Source organism: Maniola hyperantus, chromosome 14 (assembly GCF_902806685.2).
Source record: "Maniola hyperantus chromosome 14, iAphHyp1.2, whole genome shotgun sequence".
In the NCBI taxonomy this organism is placed as follows: Eukaryota; Metazoa; Arthropoda; class Insecta; order Lepidoptera; family Nymphalidae; genus Maniola; species Maniola hyperantus.
Window position 1 is genome coordinate 8,063,513 of NC_048549.1, and position 27,119 is coordinate 8,090,631.

General features: G+C 36.4%; 1 protein-coding gene and 1 long non-coding RNA gene across 2 annotated transcripts in view; both read left to right on the forward strand.

Annotated features, from left to right (window-relative positions):
* Window positions 1-27,119, forward strand: part of LOC138403267 (uncharacterized) — a 163,080-nt gene that overhangs the window by 55,492 nt on the left and 80,469 nt on the right. The window lies entirely within an intron of this gene.
* LOC138403247 (uncharacterized) lies at window positions 10,326-13,017 on the forward strand. The gene is made up of 2 exons (XM_069503023.1): window positions 10,326-10,515; window positions 12,063-13,017. The coding sequence occupies exon 2, from the start codon at window positions 12,334-12,336 to the stop codon at window positions 12,850-12,852; it is 519 nt and encodes a 172-aa protein (XP_069359124.1). The 5' UTR covers window positions 10,326-10,515; window positions 12,063-12,333; the 3' UTR covers window positions 12,853-13,017.

The window sequence follows — 27,119 nt, forward strand, 5'->3', positions numbered from 1 at the left end:
CAGTGTGATTGAAGGACAAACCAACAAACAAGCTCACTTTAGCATTTATAATACGGGTAGTGATAGTGATTTCTCAAGCCCAATGGTGTTCAGTCTTATAAGTGGGAGATCCTGGATTCGATGCCCGGTATTGTCAGTTTATTTTTCACCCTTTTGGCAAGGACGCAATGCGAAGCAATTTAGCGTTCCGGTACGATGCTGTGTAGAAACCGATAGAATAGCTAACTTACTAGGTTTTACTAATCTCTCATACCTAACGACACCTATTTAGTACCTATACGATGTACTAGATACACTAGATTTTAGATTTTTAACAATGTGAGATAAAATTTATTTTGCAGTAAAAGGTGCGGATGAAAGACGAGTACATGCAACCAAAATGCGAATGTTGAGAAGGATGCGTGGTGTGACTAGGATGGATATAATAAATAATGAATATATAAGGGGAAGTTTGAAGTAGCGCCTGCAGTGGTAGAAAAGATGAGGGGTAACAGGCAGCATGGTAGCTATGGGCATATAGGCAGAGGGAAGACAGCCATGTTACTAGAAGAAAGTTTAAAAGCATGTGGAAGGAAAAGAGGAGAAGACGACCAAAGAAAAGGTGGATGGATTGCGTGAAAGAGCAATGCGTGTAAAAGGGGTGATAATACGTTGACGGATGAAAATTGAGTGGAAGAAGAATACATATGTCGTGCCGACCCCACGTAGCGTGGGATAAGGTAAGGAAGAAGAGAAGAGATGCAATTCATTTTTGCTTACAACTTGATTCGTTACTGAGATCGACCCAGCGAGGGTAAATTATATCAGACGTAACTTTTAATATGTGGTTTAAACATATACTTCGATTTATGGCAGTCATCCTTCTCTATCTATATCCATTTAGTCTTCATTGATTACTCCAGATCATAATACAATGGAAAATATAAAAATTCATACTGAAGGTAGCTCCATGTACACCACTGTTCTACTCGAGTTCGGTTAACACATTTATTAGTGTCTTTTAAGGTTAGTGCACTTGGATATAACGTGGAATGAGGTGGACTGGTGGCGAAGCGCGGTTTCTCGGTTACTGAACATAGAATAAAAAATCAGTCAAGTGCGAATCGACTTGCATACGAAGGGTTTCGTACTATTGTACAAGAAATAAAACTTTTTATTTTTATGGCGGCCATTTTGATAATTTTATTATTTGTTGTTATAGCGGCAATAAAAATACACATTCGAAGTTGAAGAAATACACAATCATTAATACAGTTCACGAGATACAGACCGCTGACAGACAGACGGACGTACTACGTACGTACGTAAACGTAGTCCTAGAAGAACGCCATACTTATGTCAAGTATCTAAAGATATAAAAGGAAAAGGTGGCTGACTGACTGATCTATCAAGCACAGCTCAAACTACTGTAGCGGATCGGGCTGAAATTTGCATGTAGCTATTACGACGTAGGCATAGGGGTTTGAAATTTATGTAGTCTACGCGGACGAGTCGCGAGCATAAGCTAGTGCAACCGTCATATCCTAGAGAACTTTTGTTCCGGTTCATAACAATAAGTTTCTATGCGTATATGTTAGATTTCAAGTCACCGTGGCAGATTAAGTTTCCTCGCGTTGATAGTGCGAGTCATCCTACACTTTGGTACGGTATTAAGTAGGTACGGCGTGAGGTGCATCTCTGCACCTCACGAACACCTTATTCAAACATAAATTACATATTTTACCGCTTGATTCATGCTTGACTCAAACCTATGGTCATATTAGTATTGTCCTAAACACAGGGAAAAGTCTACCAAAGCCACCATGAGCCGAACTTCATAGTCGCTGATCGTTCCTACCCCGTGTTGGGGACAATACGCAGAGAAACTTTCAGCTTTTATAAGAATAACGAAAAGTATGGCCCGCCCGGGCTCTCAGTTCATTATTACAACTTCAATAGAACACATAAATCAAGAAAATCCCGCTGATACGAATACAAAAAGAAAAGAATGCTTTACATAGAGAAATAACTGCTACGCGAAGGAAAATTAACAGTAATTTCCTTGTAGATTACATTATTATACGCCGGCAATAAATTGTGTGAGATATTTAATTTTTCTTTCTTCCTTCTCCTTCATTATACAAGAAGCTGGAAGACTTGAAAAAGGGCTCCGGTTAATACTATATCTTGTTTTGAAGCGATGCGCCAACAGTTTTGGCGCTCGCTAAAAATAATTTAATGCTAGTTTGTTGGCCGTGCAATCGTGAAAGCTTCAAAATAAAATATACTGGAAACTTTTTCATTTATAGCCGCAAATTGTGTTATTCGTTCGAGTTATTCAGAAATGAATAACAATTATGGATATTCAAGGAAAGAAAATTAATTGCGTTTCTTCTTGTTTCTTAGCCAAAAAAAACTTGTGTTAAATAACTGTTTTCATAGAGCTCCCTTTTAGATTCAATCTACTTAATACATTAAAAGGGAAAAGGCTTGGGAATTGTAATTATTATGATAATATTAATCAATTTTTATCAAAATCCAAACTCTAATCCGATAATTATATGTAACGGACAACGCTATAATTTAGTTTAGTAGGTTCCTGAAGCTATTACTTGTAAACTACTTACTAGTATATTGACATAAAAGATTGTTTGAGATTAGCTTTAGATATAAATAGGCACCAAGAAGACGATATAAAGACATAAATTAGTAAATTAATATACTGAAGTAAGAAACTTCTTTATGGTGCGTTGGCGACTTTGGGATGGGTTGAAACTTCAGGTCGCATCACCCGATATGCTAATATTAATAGTGTGGGAGTGCTGATAATGTATGAACTAAATGATAGTAATAGTTTTATGTAAAAAATTATAAAATTTAATTTATACTTAATTGAAAATCCAAAAAAAAAAACCAATGTTTATTCATAGTAATGCCAATAGATTCTTTTCTTCACAAGTTATCATTTAAGACGATTAGACTACTGCAGCATCAGATATTGCAGAACCAGAGGTCCAGACTTAATAAAATCTGTATGTAACACATTCGGCAGATCTCTTACTCCGTAGTCCTCACGGTACAGAGTGGGCAGTACTTCTGCAGCATCAGGAGTTCATTACATATGCATTGGTCACGAGACAGAATTTGTGTAAGAAGTTCCATGAAATTGAATCAATAGGACCACAGATATGTCCAGATATGCAACTACGTGGCCCCTCAGTCCCTCTCGCTCAGCAGAGGTACATACTTGTGAATGTTATGCCGTCTATTTTACGTTCGCCTTCGGCTATTGTAGCCTAGTGTACCCACCATGTGCACAATTACTTCAAAAAACAAAAAACAACAAAACAAATTATTTTCTTTAAAATACTTGAGTTGAACATAACCTCACTTGCGTTGTTTGCCAAAGTCTCACGTACAATACATTTGGCAAACAAAAACAAGTGGCCACAGTGATAAGGACAAAACAGAGATCATTTTGTCACGTTCTAATAAGAGCTTAAATAGCATTTAGCTATCTCGCTCTAACAGTAAGTTGTCCATAGGGCTACTATCTAATATTTCTGTTCTGAGAAAAGGACTTATAACTAACAAGTCTAGAGCCTATATAGCTCAACGGTTAAGAAAGCGGACTCAAAACCGAAGGTCACCGGTTTCAAACCCCACCCGTTGCACTATTGTCGTACCTACTCCTAGCACAAGCTTTACGCTTAATTGGAGGGTAAAGGGGAATATTAGTCAGCATGATAAACTTGGCTACTAGTCTTTTTGGGGTTCCGTACCTCAAAAGGAAAAACGGAACCCTTATAGATCACTTTGTTGTCTGTCTGTCTGTCTGTCTGTCTGTCCGTCTGTCTGTCAAGAAACCTACAGGGTACTTCCCGTTGACCTAGAATCATGAAATTTGGCAGGTAGGTAGATCTTATAGCTGACATTTGGGGAAAAATCTGAAAAACGTAAATTTAGGGTTAGATCACACAAAAAAAATTAAATTGTGGTCATGAACTAATAATTAGCATTTTCAACTTTCGAAGTGAGTGACTATATCAAGTGGGGTATCATATGAAAGGTCTGTACATTCTAAAACAGATTTTTATTTATTTTTATGCATCATAGTTTTTGAATTATCGTGCAAAATGTCGAAAAATACGACTGTAGTACGGAACCCTCATTGCGCGAGCCTGACTCGCACTTGGCCGGTTTTTTTTAATCTTTCGAAAAATCTAATTTAAAAAACGAAACTGAAGCTCAGAATATGACGTAATAGTACTTAACTGAAGCTAAATAAAATGTGTAAAAACCACTATCACAGTTAACTTTGATTTTCGGCCTAACTTTTTACTGAGACTATTTCACCACAAAGGGAAAAACTATAAGTAAGTACTTATATTAGCGCTGTTCAGCTCTCCATACATTCATTTTTAGGTCAAATCTTAAGCACGTTGCAGGTTTGGATTGTTTCCGAACCTTTCACATAATTTCGATTCGAATGTTCTGTATGAAGTAAAATTTCAGCCATTTCTACCATCTGGGTGGACTATAACGCGAGGTTTTTTTGATTTGACCTTAATTAAACCGCAAAATCCTTTTTCATTATTATTTTATAGCTAGAACAGCTTTTGCCATTCTTGTCGCAAGATGTGACCGCATAGATTTAGGTTTTTATTTTAATTCCATTACACGTTCACCCTTGACTGCAACGAGTCTCTCCTGATGGGTAAGTAATGATGCAGGACTAGAGGCTGGTAGGGGGAACTAGCCATAGCTAAAACCAAACCAGAGACAAATTAGAAATCATAAATGCCAAATTGACTCTGTCGGTAATCGAATCTTGGAACCTCCCACTTAAGACCACAGCGCTCAACGCTGCGCCAGGGAAGTCATTATAAAAAAAGCTTAGATTAAGGATTGATCTCCGCTGTCGGAGCGCAGCGGAGACCAATCCTCAATCTAAGTAAAAAAGTTTCAAAAGCTCTAGCGTAGTTGCTCAGAATCCATACTAAGTAATATTATAAATACGAAAATGTGTCTGTGTCTGTCTGTCTGTCCGTCTGTCTGTCTGCTAGCTTTTCACGGCCTATCTGTTTAATCGATTAAGATGTATAGAAATAGCTTGCATCTCGGTGTAGGACATACGCTACTTTTGATCCCGGAAAATCAAAGAGTTCCACGGGAATTTTAAAAAACCTAATCCACGCGAACGAAGTTGCGGGCATCGTCTAGTTTAAAATAAGATAGAGCTATGTTAGGGACAATTAAATCTAAAGAGCAAAGTCAAAATACTCTGTATAGATTTCAAGTCTAGCTTTGTTCAACATTGTACCTAATGGTTACAATAATCTAACGAATACACAGACCATATTTATATTGTTGTAGAATAGATCAAATCCATGTTTGATGTTTACATTATTGTACCAATTATTATGTCTAATATTATTTATTGTCTGTTCTGATTTAAGGATCGTTTGACCATTAATATCTACATGAAATGGTCATAATATTCTTTTTTCCGTTCGTGTATTTTAGAAACAATAGGCTCAATCAAAACCAAAATCTATCATATTCTGTATAATAATCGGATCATGGAAACAATAAGGCCTTAATCGGACAAGCGGAGGGGATAGGAACATATCCGGTTTTGCATATTCATGAGCAATAAATTCAATTTCATTGTCGGGTTTTGCTCGCGCTTCGATTTTAGTTCATTTGTCATTTTTCGAGTGCAAAAAATTCATTGCAAGTAAACCTTATCGATAAAATTTTAATTTTCATAGATTTCACGACCGAATAAAATTTAAATTTATTCCTAGTTTTGGGAAATTCGCGCGGGCGGCGCGCTTACATTTTTCACCAATTTAAATAAAGAACAAAGGTTAAATCGATAATGCAACGCTTATCAAACCGGTTGAGTAAAATAGTGAGTGGCGTCAGGCAAAGGAATAAGTACCTACCTACGATTTACATTTTACTTATGCATCCAAATTCAAATGGGATGGACAATTCTATTAAATAAACTTAAATCTAAATTGAAAGTAAAAAAAATCAAATTATGTACTTATCAAGACTTATCACTTAGCCCACTACATATACCATAAAATAAGTTTTCACTTCTCATGCTCGTAAATTTATGCTGGCTGTAAGCGGACTAAAACTGCATTTCATGCACTTGTGCATAAAGTATATAATAGGCAAATATAAAAGTATATAATAGGTAATAGGCAAACAAGAATATGTCAGAATGACATATGGATGACACAAAATAATGTAATTTCTATAGTGCCAGTAACATTTTGCACGTATGATGAGGTTCTCATTACATAATAGGCTAGTTGACACTTTTTTAAGTAGGTAGGTCTTAAATGGTTTATATTTGTCCTATTAGATCAAAAAAATTAACACTATATTTTTTTGCGCCCTAAAAACCGTAAAACTTTAATTTAAAAATATATTTTTCTTAGAGAGGTGAAAACACTGTCGGCCATGTTTGGCCGATAGATTATCTGTGCTCTGACGTCATGCATTTGTAAACAACAGCATAACCTGCCAAAGTTTAATAAACATGACTTCTATACTAGTTTACATGAAAAATATAGTAATTATCGTTATTGTATCATCCGAGAATGTAAAAACGCATCGATAAAGACCACAGGAAAGTTGTGGATTAGAGTGCCCAGTGAAATAAATATACGTAACACGCGAAGACTTGCTTAAAGGGATCCTATATGACTAACGACTGCAACCCAAATTTATTTTTGCAAAGATCACTTTGTTGTAAGTCTTACTTAATAACTTATTCAATTTATAAAGAGAAAACGGTAATTATTTACGTTTACTATGAGTTTTTAGAAATATATAAAAACTAGCTTATGCTCGTGACTTCGCCCGCATGGACTTCATAAATTTATAACACCCATTTAACCCACTCAGGGGTGGAATTTCAAAAAATCCTTTCAAATTTCAAAAAGGACTTTAAATTTTATATATATGGATACTACGTTAGTCCCCGCGTGACATAGGGATGACATTTCTTTGTTTACATATTTATTGACGTCACATCATGGCTGACAGCGTTTTCTGCGTTTCAAATAAAAATAAAAACTGTATTTTTTTAAATTGGATTTATATATCCATCCTGCGTTTTTAATAATTGTTATTGATATATTTCGTTGTCTTAAGCAAAATACTATAATAAATAATCATTTATTGGACGAAATTAGATATGAGTCAAGTAGCCTATTGCTTGAATTTCACTTTGGACATGCACTTATAATAATATTATTGTTTCAATTCCTTGCAGGTTGAAGTGAAAAGCAGAGTGTATAACTTGGTCATAAAACCCATTTTATCATCACCTTCGACTCGGAATAAACGTCTCGGATAAAATGGTTTGTTCTATGCCATTGTTGTACAATCTACTATTGTGTAATGTCACCAACTCTCGAGCAAAAACAAACATATTCTAATACAAGGTGTTACACAATTTTATAACTTTATTTTATCGCAGTAAAGAGAATAGGTAGGTATGCGATAAACTCCTTATCATGTATTTTATATAAGATGGTGCTTTTTGCCGGTCCCGGCTTGGATGGGAATTATGGAGATGACTGTGTGGGCATAAATTTATGATCATAAAACAGGATAACTGCAAAATCACAAGGTCGAGTCTTGCTATAAATTTGATCATGTTTTTAGGCTGGGGTCATACTGTGTAAGATATTTTGGGGTGCGTACTATGAAGTAACATTCCCCAGTTCATGTACTTTTCGTAAGCTTAATATCTTTATTTATATTTTATTTCCATAACAAATGTAGGTTATTACATAGGTTCTTAACACCAGGATTCTTAACAATCAGACTTGATTTATGTGAGTGATATAGCTCTGTCTCGTTTTAACTCTGTCTTAAGTCTAAACTAAGTCAGAGTGCGCTCTATAGATCTCACCCTTAATCTTGTCAACTTGTCTAGGCGCTGCACATTCCTCTGTATAAACATTAGATTAATAGGTATTATACGGATGAGACAAATACATAAAACAATCACATGTCGGTAGGAACAAAATAAACGAATGCTTTGCTTTGTCTGGCAGCCCAACCAACGTGGCTCCAACTGTGCTGCGTCGACCGAAGAATGCATACATATTTGCCTTCATGGTCGAGATAGGTACGTCCATAACGACCGATATGCTTCGCAAAGCTAACCTCGCGTGGTTGCCACGGAATTTACCCAGCCAGCGTTATAGCTGGGTAAAATAATAAATCTTAATAGCTAATAATTGGTTGTCGTATTTTTTTTAATACAATACTACTTAGCTATTGCATAATACAAGTACATGTACGTTGATGACACTATGACAGACTCCACAGTGTCACTTCACGCAAGTGCCTACAATTACTGCACAAAGTTTCAACATAATCAGGTATTAGGGCCATGGAAAACGAAAGAATGTATATACAAACATTATTTTGTATTGGAATATAATAAAAAAACTAAAAAAAACCGTCATTTATAATATGTTTTTCCATAGTATAATCTAAATAATAATACCTATATCTTTATATATTATTCAACTATGCACTCTGGCCCCAACCTTACGCGTTACTCTGGTGAGCCATATTTTCCACGTGGCGTTGACGGGTCACGCAGTAGCTGCCTACGTTGCCTGACGTCTAAGGAATTTTTACTACTCATAATTTTTTTATATAAGGTCCTACCTATTATAAAATGTGCTACAGTTTTTTCATAAAATATTTCTTACATTTTTAACAGTAGGTACCTGCTGTATGATAACTTTAATAACTCAAAGCTATAGGCAGAACAAAATCTGTTAGGTTGTAGGTTCTAACCAGAGACTTTGGACTTTGGATTCCCATCTGTTGCTCTGTTATCGTACCAATCTTAGCAAAAGTTACTAGGTAATAGGCATGTGATTTGGTGTAATTTATTCAATAATAAACCAGCCAAGTGCGAGTCAGACAGTATTTTTTCGTCATTCTGCACGATAAATCAAAAACTATAATGTATAAAAATAAATAAAACCTATTTTAGAATGTACAGGTAAAAGCCCTTTCATATGATACCCCACATGGTATGAACTTACTTTGAAAGTTGAAAATACTAATTATTTGTTCATGAACACATTTTAATTTTGCTTTCAAATTCACGGTGTTCGGATTTTCCCCCTTACGTGTGCTATAAGACCTACCTACATACCAAATTTCATTGTTCTAGGTCAACGGGACGTACCCTATAGATTTCTTGACAGACAGACAACAAAGTGATCCTATAGGGGTTCCGATTTTCCTTTGAGGTACGGAACCCTAAATAAAAGTTGCTCGCAACTCCATCCGCGTGGATTGCGGATTTTTAAGAAACCTGCAGTAACAGTTATGATAGCATTTTGTTAAAATTGGTGAAATGACTAACGGAAGACTTTGAACATAAGTAAAAAAATATATAAATTCTTCTTCCCAATCGTTCACTCTTGACAGAGTGGTCGTGGCTATGAATTATTCACTGCTGCTCGTGCGATCTCCCTCCAGCGACTTCTGTTGGCGGCATTACGTGCCCACACGGAGACAGTCGTGTTTGACAGAGTGGTCGTGGCTATGAATTATTCACTGCTGCTCATGCGATCTCCCTCCAGCGACTTCTGTTGGCGGCATTACGTGCCCACACGGAGACAGTCGTGTTAGTTGCAGAGCAAATTAAGTCCGTCCTCCTAGTTGGGGAACGCCCACGTGGACGTGTGCCCTTCGCTCAACCTTGTACCCCGAGGTTTTCGATGGTACCACTCTTCCTTATGATGTGCCCAAAGAAATTGGCCAAATACCTTGCCAAATTATAAACACCTACGGATTATTTGTGGAGCATTCAACATATTTTAGATGGATTTTAGAGTTTAGTATTCATCAGGATGTCAGTTGCAGCTTGTTTGAACAGTAAGCAATATGAGACACTGACAGTTTTGGTTATCACAGCCTCTACACGTTCCGAATAGAATTTGCAAGCTAAATATGGATTTGGACTATAAAGGCTTCGGAAGATATTAACACAGTACGACTTACTAATACTGGTCATATACAAACTTGTAAGTGGTTTAAATCCTGGGAAACCTTCCTGGTTCATTGCAACATCATAAAGGACTGTAGAACTCTCTGCCTTTGATTATATGATCTCAACTGGTGGTAGTTGACTGCACCTAAGATACGATATTTAATACTTATTTTTATTCCCACATATATTTTATTACCATGAGTTGAGCTGACCTAACCTGTAATTTTTTTAAGCAATTTATGACACTCGGACTTTTCAGGTACCTATCCTTGCTACATCTATCACATAGATCAGTTACTGTGTGAAATATAAATAGTGAATAGGATAAAGCAACAAACAAGCAAGGGTAGATCTACAAGTGGAGATTTCAATATGAGGTTATTCAAGGGACTGATCAACAAATTCCTGAAAAGCCGGCAACGCATTGGCAGTTATTCTGGAGCTGCAAATGTTCATGGGCGGCGGTAATCACTTAATATCAGGTGAGCTGCCTGCTCGGTTGCTCGCTATTTTTACAAAATTAGGATTTATATACTTCCGTATTTATTATATAAATAGAGAAGTCGGTATCGTATCGTTGCAGTTTGGTGATAAAAGCTATGCCGCCATGCCTGTGGTATTAAACGTGCCTACGGTTTCATAAATAGTCGCTATGCGGCCAGATATTGCCGCTTATCTATGGCTTTTCGTCGTACTAGCCCCTCGTTATTGTCTTTGAAATTTTTGGTAGAATATTGCGCACAGTTATTGTTTAGAAAAAAGTTCGTTCATCCACGTTGAAAAACGATAGCCTAAAATTATTGTTAAAAAGAATAGAATCAATTTAAGCAAGCGACGCAAATTATCTAAATTCATAGAATTTCAACCTAAATTATTAATGTACCTACAAGTAATGCTACCGACTTTAACATGGATTTAGGTTTTTAATCCCGTGGGGAAAAATTTCCTTCCCAGCGCGCAAGCTAAATATCATCAGTTCGAATAAATGAATGCTGTGACAAGCTAGCTAGCTAAAATATTTTGTTTTTATTGCAAAAATAAAAAGTCCGGCGCCAGAAAGGCACGCATGTGGTTTGCCAGCTGCGAAAAGTGGTGAAACGTTAGATTTGACACATTTTTGAAAATAAGTAATATTCAGTTCGATTTCGATAGGCTTAGCACTCTCTTCCAGCGAAATCCATCAGTGAAGCCCATTTTTACCAAAACATTTTACAGAAAAAGAAAGCTTTTAATAAAATCATGACCATGACAAAAAAAAACAGAAATTTCTTTCTTTTCCATTATTTATGTCTAATTTATTTTATGATTGGCTTATTTTTATCTCAGGCGAACCTTTTTCCGCTTTGTCAAAAGAAAGAAGAGAAAATTATGTAGATTGACGGCTGAAATAAGCACAATTCGTGAAAAAAGTTCGCCGACTCCACCTAATACAAAAGGAATATTTACTTGGTAATTTCGTTAAGTGTAGCTTTTTCTTTTGACACAAAGCGCTACCCATATAATTGCAGTGGCGACGAGATCGTTATCGCCTACGCTTAACCAGCCACATTACAAAAATACGCTCAACACCGACCCACTTTTTTATCACTTATCTCCTACATCCATACTTAATATTATAAAATATGCGAAAGTTTGTCTGTCTGCTAGCTTTTCACGGCTTATCCATTTAACCAATTTTGATGTGGTACAGAGATACCTTGCATCCCAGGGACGGAAATCCCGGAAAACCAAAAAATTCCCACGGGATTTTTAAATAACTTGAATCTATGTGCACGAAATTTTGGGCATAATCTGCTTGGCACAGCGGCAGTTTACATCCTGGAAGCAGACACAAACTACTTTTTATCCCGGAAAATAAAAAGTTCCCACGGGATTGGTAAAAACCTGGTCATCTGGTAATGAATAAAATGGCCTATTTAATATCCTTTTAAACGATTGCACGGAGTTCTGCTATATAAATGGCATTTGTGTAATCGCATGACCGCTGTATTGTTTACTTTAATTTTTTAATTACTTATTTGCATTGCAGCTAAAAAATTCAAGTACAACAATATTTGTAGAAGCTTAAAGAAACCCTGCACAAAGAGATTCGAGACCGTCTGCGTTTCGGATACGGCTGTGGACTGCAAATTACAACGGATACAAACAGTGACTGCGCTGAGCGTAGCTTCGCTCCATACGGAGCACGCCAGTTCGTAGCGGGAGCACGTAGCGAGCGGACGCCGTAGGCTTTCGTAGCGACCGCTACGCGTTATGTGCGAGCCTGCAATATACGTGGCCAAACGTAAACAAAAAGTGATATGAGTTGTGCGTCCCCAAGCGCAGTGTCGAGACTGACTTTACTAATACTAACTTTCGTTGTGTCGTGTTCCTTCATCGCCAGTGTAGTGTGGCTATTACGAACTAAAAGCTCGGCTAGCCAATATGAGAATTATTACTTGTCGAGAATTAATATAAGCGTGCGACAGGAAAGCAATAACGCAACTACGCCGACTATATCTGATCATTACAAGGACTTGATTAAAATCGAGATAGCGATGCGCCGCGTGGAGGAGAATAGTAGGCGATTGAAGGAGTATACCAAGTCATTGTTATGGGATAATAAGGATAAGTCCCTTTGGTGTGTTTTGTTCAAAGACAGTGAAAGGGGTACGAATAAGCCAGTGTTACGGGGAAAGAATAGACATTCCATAGACGAGGAATACATACGGGCGTTGAGAGAACAGAAAATGAGGGAAGCTGTCATACATCTAAGGCACCACGGGAACCATCACCGCAGACGCCCGGATGCGCTACCTAATATGCCCTATATAAAATAAAATGAAACGTTAATGTTTGTGTATAATAAATAAATGTATATGCCAGTTAGCGTATAACGTGTAAGGACTCGTGTGTATATATTTTTATATAAGTGTACAGACAACGTTTATGGAGCACTGTTTGTTGACTTCAGACAATACATGAATAAATCATCGGAAATTTGTTGGATATATTTTATTTTAAAACATGAAATCAAAAATATCCATATATCAAAAATAACCAAAAAAAAAAATCACCATGTTATACTATTGGAAATTATTTGAAGAAGTATTTCCAATAATAGCGGTTTCTGATAGCAGAGACCGAGGTTGAATTCAATATCATTTTCCATCGTAATTATGAAACCATTAACACAGAATATCGGAGTGAAATAATTGTGTATTGTTCAAGATACATAAGAAAAAATACAGCAATTGTCGCGACTAAAAAATGTAAGAGATAATTGACAGCCTGATTATACTGCAATCAAATACAACTACTTATACTACAATCATTACCTACGCGTATAGTACGCGACAGGTCGAGATAGCAATCGGGGTAAGGACGCCCCGCACACCCGCACAGCCCCCGCACTTTCTCAGTGCGGGATAGAGCAGGTAGCGTGGGTGTGTGGGGCGTCCCCCCGCCTCATACCCCGATTGCCATCTCGTATGTATAATTAGGTTCTTTTTAGGATTCCGTATCGAAGGGTAACAACGGGGTTCTATTGCTAAGCCTCCATTCGTCCGTCCACCTGTTAACCGCCTGTCTGTCAGTCTGTCAGCAGGCAGTATCTCATGAACTGTAATAGGTAGAGAGCTGAAATTTTTACAGCGTGTGTATCATGCTGCTATAACAACTAACGATAAAAATTTCAAAATGACCGCCATTTAAATTTAAAGAAATTAAAAAAGTACATGTTTTGATTGAAGTGATTTCTTTATATACTACATCTCATGTGTTTGTTTGAACTACTTCATATTTGTGTCACTCCTCGTCAGTTCAGTATTATATTAGTATGATTGATACGGATCACGAGGTCCTGGGTTCGATTTTAGAACTTATCTAGGTTACTGTCCTGAGATCAGTCACCGCTCTGCTATGGAGCTCAATAGGTAGGTACGTTCCCTCTTCATAATCTAGGCAAACCTTTCTAAGCTATTGTGCTTACATCTTATACCAAATTTCTTGTGAACAGCCTTACAATTTTATAATACAACATAAGCTTATTCAGGTTTAGGAGCATATTGTGGGATATTGTTATACGAGAAGAATCACTTTACCAAACAAAGATCCTTGTACTTTGTGTGACGACGGGACATGGACGCCCAAGGATTAGCTCTATTTTTAGTAGGCTTTTTGTTCAGTTCCTATTTACCCTGGGATTACTCTTTTCCTACAAAATGGGGTCATAAGCTGTGATAGCCTAGTGGTTAGGACGTCCGCCATCTAATCGGAGGTCAGGGGTTCGATCCCGGGCACGCACCTCTAACTTTTCGGAGCTATGTGCGTTTTAATTAATTAAATATCACTTGCTTTAACGGTGAAGGAAAACATGGTGAGAAAACCTACATACCTGAGAGTTCTCCATAATCTTCTCAAAGGTGTGTGAAGTCTACCAATCCGCACATGGCCAGCGTGGTAGACTATGGCCAAAACCCTTCTCATTCTGAGAGGAGACCCGTGCTTTGTAGTGAGCCGGTGATGGGTTGATCATGATGATGATGATGATGGGGTCATTTAGTTCAAATAAAAAATGTAGTAGGTACAATTAATAGATATTTTAACTCAAAACCACGGTATTAGTACGGCGATAGTATTTACACAGTTAGTAACACATAGTTGAGTGTACCGCTGGTTTATTAAGTTTTCAGGAAGGAAACTGATAAGCTATTTGATTTTTCACTGGTGGTGTCGTTTATTTTGTATACTATTATGTTATTTTATTACATTCCAAAGCTCCGCTCTAGAATATTAGTACCACCAAAAATTTACCTTACTGATGAAAATTTACATACTTTTACGTCATTATATTACTAAGGTATTAGATTTATTAAAAGTTTTGCAGAAATAACCTATCCTTTGAACAAATTAACTAGGAAATAATAAGAAACCTTTATTTAGACTAATTAGTGTCACAATGCTTTCTGACACTCATTAGTCCAAATAAAGGTTTGAAACATTAAAACATTCGCTGATAACTCGAAAGGATTCCCAGATTTTTCAGAAGATAATAGAATAAAATAGAATAGAATGTTTTTTATTCATGTAAACTTTTTAAAAGTGCTTATGAATAGTCAGGTAATTCATTCGTCATTCAAACAGAAGAGCTGTTGGAGCGGTCTTATGTAATAAAAATATGATACCAGTAGTTTTTTTTTTTAATATTCATTATAGGTATACGCTTGACCACAATCACACCTGATGGGAAGCTTACACAGCTTATGCTAGCAGACCTCTTAATATAGCAGAACTTAATAACCCAACCATTCAGAAAGAGTTAGTTGCTATTGACATGGTATAAGGTGTGTGTCTGTGTACCTATATGTTTACTAGCCTACGATATTAACGTTTTCAAACAGACACGATTATAACAGTCGTGATAAGATTTATAAAATATACATTTTATTTTATGAACCTTGTAAATCCATACTATCCTCCGTAATCATATTATAAATGTGAAAGTGTGTCAGTTTAACCGATTTTGATGAAATTTGGTACAGAGTTAGCTTACATCCCGGGGAAGGACATATGCTACTTTTTATTCCGGAAAACTGTTGAAAAATTTCCAAGGGATATTTAAAAAACCTAAATCTACGCGGATGAAGTCGCGGGCGTCATCTAGTAAAAAATACATGGAAGCAGTAATCCACAAGTGGAATAATATAAACTATAGTCTATAGTAGGTACGTCTAATGGATATAGTAATGTATAAGCGCGTTTGTGGAGTCCTGAACCTCTAAGCTCAGCTTGGATGAATGCTTCATTAGATGTACCAAATAGACTATATTATGGTATGCTGTGTCCATTAATTCTACATGCTTAAGATAATAATAGCAATGTGTGTCGGATAGTAATCATTTTGTAAAAGCAATTTAGGATTTCATTTCATTTCATTGTACTAAATTTTATTATTACATAAAACGAAGAAATACCTATACACTATGTAAGGCAAGCTGCGATAGCCTAGTGGTTAGGACGTCCGCCTTCTAATTGGAGATCGGGGGTTCGATCCCGGGCACGCACCTCTAACTTTTCGGAGCTATGTGCGTTTTAAGTTATTAAAATATCACTTGCTTTAACGGTGAAGGAAAACATCGTGAGGAAACCTGCATGCCTGAGAGTTCTCCATTATGTTCTCGAAGGTGTGTGAAGTCTGCCAATCCGCACTTGGCCATGGCCAAAACCCTTCTCACTCTGAGAGGAGACCTGTGCTCTGTAGTGAGCCGGTGATGGGTTGATCATGATGATGATGATGATCTAAGGCAAAACATAACATAAAGACCAACTAGGTGACCCCAAATCTGCCTCGATGCCCATTAAGCTCGAGCTAAAGATATCTAGATAAATGCTTAGTTGAGAATAAAAGTGTATATTCTATTTTATCAAAATTCAATTAGTATTTATCTTTTATATTTACATTTACAATAACATGTCTTTGTTAAGCAGAACATTAATCTTTATAAGTAAATAAGTGGTACACACAATCGACATACTTACCTGAAATCGTCATAAGCTAGTAACACCTTCATATCGTCTACGCGAAGTGCAAAAATCCTTTGTGGGATAGAGTTATAGAGGTAGAGAGAGGATAGAGGGTATATTCCGCGGCAGGTCGAGATGGTAATCGGGGTGGGGACGCCTCGCACACCCGCGCAGCCCTCGCACTAATCCGGTGCGGGATAGCGCGGGTGACGTGCGGATGTGTGGGGCGTCCCCCCGCCTCATACCCCAATTCCCATCTCGATCTGTTGCGTACTTACTATAGTCGTGGATAATTGTGAGTCATATTTATTCTCGTAAAGACGTGAATAGTTTATATCTGGATCTAAAATAGCAATATATTCCGATCCTTGCTGACCTCGTTCTGACCTCTATATCGGCTTAATGACGTCTCCCCCTTTAACGTTCTCGACGACAGCCAATAAATATATAGCTGTTTTATCTCTGTATTGGACAAATATACTGCCTTGATTATAGGATACCCTGAGGGATAATACTAATACTCAAGGATCAGAGCGTCTAACCGGTGAAAAGGTTTTTGGATTTATTTTATTAAGACTAGACACGTGATATATCTAGCACGTCTTGCTCGTTCTTCTGCGGCAAGATTACTTACTTTTTTAATGTCGGTAGGTACTTGTTCTACAATATATTATTGCTCAACACTTTTATAGTGTTGATGAGTAGATAACTTAGTCGCAACTTATTAAGTAGATGAAACTCGCTCAATAAATAACTTTATGTCTAGTGAATTTTTTGATGAAACAGGAAGTAGTTTGATTTACAAATAAAACACAGAAATAAAAGTAGGTACATAAACATAATAATATAAGACATCAGTGTGGTTCTGCTGTTGGAGTCTAACAGCCGCACTCAGAGTCGCTTAATCGTTACTTAAGTTTAGTTAAAACGAGACAGAGCTATATCTCTCACATAAATCTGTCTCGTTTTAACTCAATCTTAAGTAACGATTAGCGACTCTGAGTGCGGCTGAAAGACCCTTCTTTGGTTTGATCACAGTTCACTCTGGTTTAATTGTTTGTTTTAGTAAAAAAAAATTACAAAAGAAATAAAAACCGACTTCGATACACAAACACAAAAAATTGAAAAATAATTTAATTTATTACCGAATATATTATGTATACAAGAGTTAATATAGTTCCATAGTAATACTTTTTGGTGCCGGTGCCAATTAGCTTTAGCTGCGTGAATCGTCTAGACTTCATATTTTTATGAGACTCCACAATGGCACCTCATTGGCACCGACCCCAAAAAATATTATTATGGAACTATATTAACTCTTGTATAAAAAATTAAAAAAAAATAAAAAAAAAAATTGCTTTATTTTCCTTTCATATTTACATTGATAGATACATATTGTTCTAAAACATTTAAAAACCTAACTTTAATCTTATTTTACTGAAATTAATAATTTATATCTAAAAAAAAAAAAAAAAGTAAAAAACTCTTGTATACATAATAATATTATATTCGGTAATAAATAAATTATTTTTCAATTTTTAGTGTTTGTGTATCGAAGTCGGTTTTTATTTTTTTTGTAAAAAAAGTTTATTTCACAATTTTTAGTGGCCCCATGGTATTAAAATATGCTATGCCTGGTTAAAAATCTACTGTTTACTAAGCTATTACACTGATCGCGAGCAATTTACTCTTATCCGTTGAGGAGTTCCATTATCTATCTTCGAAGATGTTCATCAGATCTTCACCAAATTTAAATGGGACCAACTTTGAGGTATGAAGTCAGCTAAGTATCTAAGTAGGTATTTCTTAGGAGTATTGACAAACGTAAAATTTTATACACCGCTTTGTATAATGTTATGATTATTATAATAATGTTCAAATTATATGTAATTTGTACCTGAAAGTATATCTAAAGTAATACAATTATTATTGGAAATACTAAACATTCTACATTGTTATAATTGAAATTACATATAATATTTGACCAGTTATAAAACAAGGTATCATACATTTAACTCCCCCACCGCGTACAGTTCGTGTTTGTTCGGGCTAATCTCAAAAACTACTACACAGATTTTAATATAGTTTTAACCAATAGAAAGACAGATTTTCTAAGAACAGCCAGGTTATAGCCAGTACCCGTAGTACAAGATTTTACGTCTCACCAAACGAAACCAAATTCGAGAGTCGAAATACTTCCGCGTTACAGTAAAATGGACCTAAACAGCCTTGAATTGAAGTCAAATATTCAATGCCACTGATTTTAATTTCGCAATGTTTCCGCTTGGAGCGCTGGCTGTAGAACTGTAGACAAACTTGAGCTTTAAAACAAGGCAATTAAGATCCAGTTTACTGTAACGCGGAAGTATTTCGACTCTCGAATTTGGTTTCGTTTGGTGAGACGTAAAATCTTGTACTACGGGTACTGGTTATATTTGTCAAAATAAGACACCCGTATAAATTGTGAATTAAGTCTGAAAAAACCGTCACCCGTGCGAAACCCCGACGGATCGCTAGTTCAAATAAAATATAACTAGTCTAAATACACAAAATCTGTACAAGTTACACGTAATAAATCGTTTAAAGAATCCGTTGTTTGTGATATGAAGGTAGAGGTTCCTCGGTGCGTATAAACGCAAAGCCTTGCCCGCCGCGTTCGCTATTATACTGTACCCGTAGTATAAGATTTTACGTCTCACCAAACCAAACCAAATTCGAGAATCGAAATACTTCCGCGTAACAGTAAACTGGATCTCAAATGTCTTGTTTTAAAGCTCAAGTTTGTCTACACTTCTACAGCCAGCGCTCCAAGCGGAAACATTGTGAAATTAAAATCAGTGGCATTGAATATTTGACTTCAATTCAAGGCTCTTTAGGTCCATTTTACTTTGATGTTATTGTGTTTCGACTCTCGAATTCTAGTAACGTTTGGTGAGACGTAAAATCTTATACTACGGGTACAGCATTAGTATGAGGCTACTTGGTAAATTTGTCCACACAAAAATCTCAGCACACAACATTTTAATAGTACTTACAACTTTTTTTTTTAATTCAGATATAAAAGTTAGCCCCTGACTGTCATCTCACCTGGTGGTAAGTGATGATGCTATCTAAGATGGATGCGGGCTAACCTGGGAGGGGTATGGCAGTTTTTATTACGCTGCGTTCTTCGTACTAAGGAAACCCTACTTTAAACGGTAGATTTCGCAGGTGTGCCTCCCAATTGTGCGTTGTTCTGTCCCAAATACAACTGTCAGACCCTCTTCAGACTCTAATTATATATTACCAACAGCTTTTATTTACTAGGGCCGGTACAAAATAAGATTAATATTAGATACCTAACGTAAAAAAGAGCATCTGCTGAGTTTCTAGCCGTGTCTCCTCAGTAGAATCTGTTTTCCGAACGAACTTGTGTCAATCATAAGTAATCACAAGCTGCCCTACATAAACTAAATAAATTAATTTCATTTCATTTCATAACACTCCATTTGGATATTTAATTTCCAAATGGAGAGTTATGTCGAATAAATTATTTATTCGACATAGCGGCGCTGTCTTTAGCCACTAGCCGTTAATTTCAATGACATACCTATCACACAAAACCCCTTCGCACATGGCGTCGTAGCATAAGCGTATCGTAATCCGCGCGTACGACGAGAGCATGAACATTTTCAAATAAGTCCACATACGACGTCCGAATCTCGCTATTGCGTTGTTACAAGCCAAGACCAGAGACATGGAGACATACATACAAACATAATTTTTACGTATTAGTACTTAGATTTATCATAAGTACCTGTAGATTAACCAAACAAAATCAAACAAATTTTGTATAGGCACGCTCTAAAAACTAATATCTTTGTGTGTATGTGGTTTGTCCCGTAAAAATATTCAAAGTTAAATAGTTTCAAAGTTACACGCGTTAAAATATTTGTAGCTAGGGCTTCTGGTTCTTTATTTTGTTTATTTGGTGATGTCTTTATTTTATACAGCTTAAGATGGAACAAGGTAAATTGGATCACAATTAGCTACGTTACATCTCAGTAGATGTACCTATAGAACCCATATCAATTACAATTTGCTTTGAGGAAATCAATTAGTCGCAGATATGGGTACACTGTTATGATATGACGGTTGGCGGCTTTACCATTACATCCGTTGTTCACCGCAGTCGAGGCCTCGAACTTAGATTTAAGCGGTAAGAGAAATGTTATAGGTTCAGGTATAAAATCTATTCAAATTGATTTGAGCTGGAATAGAAAACCAGCAGATACCTAGTTAAAAACCTCAAAAGTGACATAGGGTAGGTGTTTATCTTGGAGAATCTATACTTATTCATTTACTTTACGTAGAATTACTTTACTTATTCATTTATATCAATGGATAACGCTATAAAATTAGATTCTATCACCTTGAATAGCCGGCAACACTCCACCCGTTAGGTGGTTGTCAGTGATGGATTGCCCCTGATATTATGAAGTAAATGAACTGCTTTTTAAACACACCCTGAATGGACGAAAAGCAAAATGTCCCGTCGTGACTCAACAGAAGTGTCACGGAAACGTGCTCGGCTGATTATGCTTTTAAAATATGGAACGAATTTTTCTACTGCTGCAAAATGTAAGCCATTAGGGGTTGTGTATTACGTTATACGAGATTAAAATATTTGCGGTAAGTACTTTTCGCTTCATGATCGACCGTCCTGGTACGGCGGAGCACAGGTCTCTCCTCCCAGAATACAAAGGGGCTGGCCAGGCAGCAGTTTTACGCCGAGAGACAACATGCAACATCTTGTTGTTGTCTATTTTACGCAACAGCAATAGCGTGCTCTATAATTGTTATAATATTAAAGGTGTAAATCTGCCATATAACGTAGGTGTTGACGTGCCGCACAACTTTTCAGAAAATCGCAACTTTTTGACAGTATCCAGTATCTTCCAGTATCTCTTTTCTCAAATAACTTAGATTTGATATTACATTTTGACTGGAATAAAGCAAAATTATTGGCTTTCTGCAAAAGCAATAGCAGATTGAATAAGGAATAGTCAAAAAGGGATGTAGAATTAGGGAATGTATTATTTAATACATATTTTAATGTTTAGTTGAATGTACTTGTAGTAGGGTATAAATTACATATTAAGTTACATGAGTATTAATTATTATGTCACTGTATCCCGACACACTCATGAAGAAAATTACTAAACTCATTTTCGGACACCGTACCTACTAATTTGTCTTCCTTTCGTCGAGGAATGAGCCCCGAATTACGGTCGTAATTTTTAATTAGGTGTAAATGTTGGACCAAGATCCTTTTGTTTCTAGTGTTTTGTATTTAAGTAAGGAATATAATACCAGTCCATTTTGCATCAAAAAATATTACCTGTGGGCTGCGCTACACTCGTTTGAAATTTTTATTATAAAAAGTTAATTAATTTAGTAAAAATCGTATGTAAAATCGTAAATAGTAGGTATCTATATTTTTTAATATGATATTCAACAATATATAACGACGTATTTGCGTGTAGATGAAACCCAATCATTGTAATTGATTGATAACTGTATGGTGACGTAACACACATTGATGGATTACCATCGTTTTCAGTTAATGAATTTAATAGTTTTTTATGGTTCAATAGTATTATAACTCTATGTTCAATATACTAAATTATTTTCTAAAATCTATCGAATTTACGTTATCGTATACCTACTCTTCGGGTATTCCATCGAATTACTGATTTATTACAGCTTAGTGATAAAAATGTAATAATCTACTATATTTATGCAGATAAGACATTTTTATTGATTTTAAATTTAACTTTCGTTTCGAGTAAGTGTTCGTTTGTCTACCAATCACTTGTAAATATATAACAATAATTATTATTATCTATCTTTAAAATATCATGCACGCTAGAACTTTAAAATTTTAATTATTTTCATTTTTTAATTAGGAAGATGAATATTAAAAGAAGTAAAGGACTTTATTGATTTGTCATGGATTCGGTTGCATTCATCGATATATAAAATTATAAGTCTATAGCCCGATGAAATTTCTGAATACATAGTGAATAAGTAGTGAACAGTTAGAGAAATAGCAATTTCAATTCCTGGCGGCGGCAATGGGGATATTAACTATTACTAAATTCTTTCTAGTGTGGTTTGGTGCGAAGCGTCGGCCGCGGCTAAATAAAAAGCGATTTAGCATTCCAATACAGTGCGACAAGGCTTCCTAGGCGCGTGGCGGAAATCGGAACTAACGTTGCCGTCAAATGACCCCGTTGTTCTTGTTTGAATATTCTAAGACTTTGTTCTCCAACAGCGGCCCCCTGTCAATGTCATTCAAGTGCCAAGAGAGCCTTGTCGTACTATAAGTACGATGCCGCGATGATAAAATATATAGATATATCAATAGGAGTTTAAAATAACGGATAATCGTTTATTAGCCTTCCATTGTATTTACATCCGCACATTTTTCGAAATGGTTTCTCTCATTTACAGCCCCAAGGATTGCGTCACTGCAGCTGAAGCAATTGTATAGGTATAAACCGCTAATATGTAGCGTGGTCACGTGCGGAACGTATTGCTTCGCAGTTATTATGACCGCTGTTACAAATTAGTTGTCTTCCGTATATTATTGCCACTGGAAATGGAAACTCTTATATAACTCTTCTAGAGCAGACTGATTGCTTCTTTTTCTACGTATATTCGATAACTAACATTTCCCGTGACCTCGTCCGTGGGACTTAGGTTTTTAAAAATTCCGAACCTAACGAGAACCTAAGTAGGTACATGCAAAATTTCAAGTTTCTATACCTTCCCAGCGGCTTGAATTCTATGGTGATATAATATCAGAGAGCTAATTTATCTTTTCACATGGTTACCTACTAGCTGATTCCTGGGATTTAGATCTTGTAAAAATCTCGTTGGAATATATTTTTATTCTTTTTCGGACGTGCTCACACAATCTTAGGCCACATCATCACTTCCCATCAGGTGTGATTGTGGTCAAGCGTAACCTATAATGAATAAAAAAAAAATCTCAAGTTTTTGGCGATTTGAGCTGTAAGTTGTATATCAGTCAGTAGTTTTGTGTGCATAAATAGCGCGAGCTCAGAAACCTTTTGTAATAAGGCAGACACCTAATTTTATTTTGCAACAGAAGATTTCTGAGTTTAGTTCTTAAAAGGTCAACTTAAACGAAACTCTTTCAAGCTATTATTTATAGAAAAATAAAAATAAATAGAATATTTTACCATTTACAAGTACTTTTGAATCGTCAAATGCATCTACCACTGGTTCTGAATGCCTTTTACCTATTGCTTACTTATTTGGTATATTTTTCTGCACATTAAAAAAAGACAATATTGGATTCCATTCCATCCGCATGTATGCGTCAACTGCTGAACGTATGCCTTTCCAAGAGCGCGCCACCAAACACGGTCCTCCGCCTTTCTCATCCACCCATTCCCCGCCACCTCCTTCAGGTTATCAGTCCAGCAGCCTGGAGGTCGTCCTACATTGCGCTTACCGGTACGCGGTCTTCACTCCAGAACACGCCTGCTCCATCAGCCGTTGGTTCTGCGACAGGCATGATCTGCCCATTGCCACTAATTGCTACTTCTTTGGATACCTATATATAAATATAGGATAGGTATATAACATACTCGTATGTACAGTTCGTAGTTTCCAGGTATGCTCACGTGGCTCCAAACTGCGCAGCATCCTGTCCCAAATACAACTGTCAGACCCTTGTCAAATGTACAGCTACAAAATAAGTAAGTCGCTTCAATTATCGTGAAACCATTAGTATGTATTGGTGTCTAGATATACCTAGCCTAGATCTTATTTGCGTTGCTATATTAGCAACACATTTAGTGATTCATTTATATTTATATTATAGCGATTACTACCTGGATTCACTAGGGTGGATTTTGATATCATCATCATCATGGTCAACCCATCGCCGGCTCACTGCAGAACACGGGTCTACTCTGAGAGTGAGAAGGGTTATGGCCATAGTCTACCACACCCTGGTCATGTGCGGATTGGTAGACTTCACACACCTTTGAGAACATTATTGAGAACTCTCGGGCATGCAGGTTTCCTCACGATGTTTTCCTTCATCGTTAAAGCAAGTACCTAATGTTTAATTAAAACGCACATTACTCCGAAAAGTTAGAGGTGCGTGCCCGGGATCGAACCCCCGACCACCGATTAAAAGATATAAATAAAGTCAACCTTGAAGTGTAGGTAAACTTTAAAAATGACACTAACATATTTTACAAAAATTATATAAAATGGAAAAGAGGTAGGATAGTAGAAAACAGAGAAATAAAATGTAAAATACAAGCACAATTTTTAATAGCCACAAAATATCCAGTAGGTATTAGTTTTTCACAGTGTGTTCACAATCGATTACCTCTTCGTCAAACAAAACGTAACGCTGGCTTTTTAATTTAACTTTCTCTTTGTTAAACGCAGTTTACATTACGAGGTTGTTTTAAAGCCAATGTAAATCATACATTGTTTCTTCCGCAACGTCGCTGCTGTACAAAACATTCGGAATACGCGGAATATTGCGTTTTATCTGTGAGATCCGCGCTGGCTTTATTGTTGTTCACTGAGGATTCAATGGATCGTGAAAAATGCAGTAACGGTAGAACACTCTACTGCACTAGCGCTATCGAATTTGATATTTCCAGAAAACGTTATTTGTTTTGAATATATTTATTATTTGCATTTGGAAATATGAACTACTCGTATATCTCGTGGCTACGTGGGTTTAGGTTTTAAAAAAATCCCGTGAGAACTCTATGATTTTCTAGGATCAACGTATACTAAGTAACTTTCCAAGTCATCACCACATTCATGCCAACAATCACGTCGATCAGTTTCTTTGTAGTGGCATGATTGAAGGAAAAACAAACACACTTTTGGCATTTATGAAAACTTAAAAGTATCATAGAACAGCCCATCGAATGGGTAAATTTTGAGCTCTACATTTCAAACCTTCTAACGTAAAGTTTCTTGGTATTTTTTAATCAGATTATTTTGAAAACTGTAATAACCTATACTTAGTGGTTAAGAAGTCTGACTATTATTCGTCTATCTCCTTGTGAACATTATTTTACCTCTTGCGTTCCGTGAGGTAAATGTGTACAGGATATTTTATTTAACAAGATTCATTATTTTGATCATGCGATACAAATCACTTATGAAGAGGAATCTTAATAAAGAAATAAGGAAGTATAAATGAAAGCGAAATAATATCTAATAAGTTGTGTTGCACGTAACTACGTACCTATTATAGTATACAAAAATATCATTTCTATTGTATATCTTCACTAACGCGTTCCCGGGATGATTTCATGTGAACAATTAATCTCGGGTGAAGGATGCGAGTGACACCCAAGCTATTAGTATCGCAGGCGTAGGCCAAGTTGGCAGCAGATTAAACAATGTTATCGATAGTTACCCCTCTGCTAATTTTAACATATTGACGACTAAACGATTAGAACCACAAAAGCTTAGAATATTAACTAGGCTAGATATTAATTTCCAGAAAGTTTTCATGATATAGTTCTTGCATTTCAGCTGAGCTATGCTTGTGTTTAAGTTGTATCGGTATAAGTAAGGTACACTAAATTTGTGCGTTTGCGAGCGCTTGCTTGCGGCTGATTGGTCCGACACGCACGCACACTTACGCAATACACTTATATGACGTAACCACAAGTAACGTTCACTCGCCTTCGTGAATTGGAAGAACTGTACTAGAACAGAAGTTTCGCTAAATTGACTCAACTTTTCAGATAAATGTATAAGTTTGTAATTCGTGCTTTTAGTCACAGCATCTGTTTTTAAAGTGTCTGTCATGATCGTAAACAGCTAATAAGATTAACAATCGGCATGGTTGTTGGTAGTTGTGCGGCAAAAATGGACCCGTATGTAATTATGGATCCGTCTGTCTCTGGCTCAGGGTACAAGTGACACAACAATAATATGTGAAAGGTTTTTTTTTTCTTTTTTTTTAATATTACAATAAAACTTAAAGCTAGCCTTATCTAATTACTATATAAATCATGACCGCGTGGAATGGTGCCAAGAATATTGGCTGCATTTCCGCGCTGGACAGCCAGGCTGATCCGTTGAAAGGTTAGTATTCTTAACAAGAGTCAAAGAGAATGTCAATGTGGATGAATATAGAACGAATGATCACCGACTCTGAAGTTTGCACCATGGTGGCTTTGGGAGATAACAGATAATAAAGTGTAAATCTTACGTTACAGTATAAAGTATAATTTCTTCGGAACATTATTAGAAATCACGTCATGCATTGCTACATACTTAGTATTGTGGCATACCCCTGCCACCTTTATTACTTGTTATCTCCCAAAGCCACCATTATCCAAATTTCATAGTCGCTGGTCGTTCCTCTCTGTGTTGGAGACAATACGCAGAGAAACTTTCAGCTTTTATAAAATAACGAAGGTCTGGCACGCGCTGGCTCTTAGTCCATTATATAAGTTATTTGAAACTACCTCAATATAACTAATCCTTTCAATAAATTAATATCAATTAATTTACT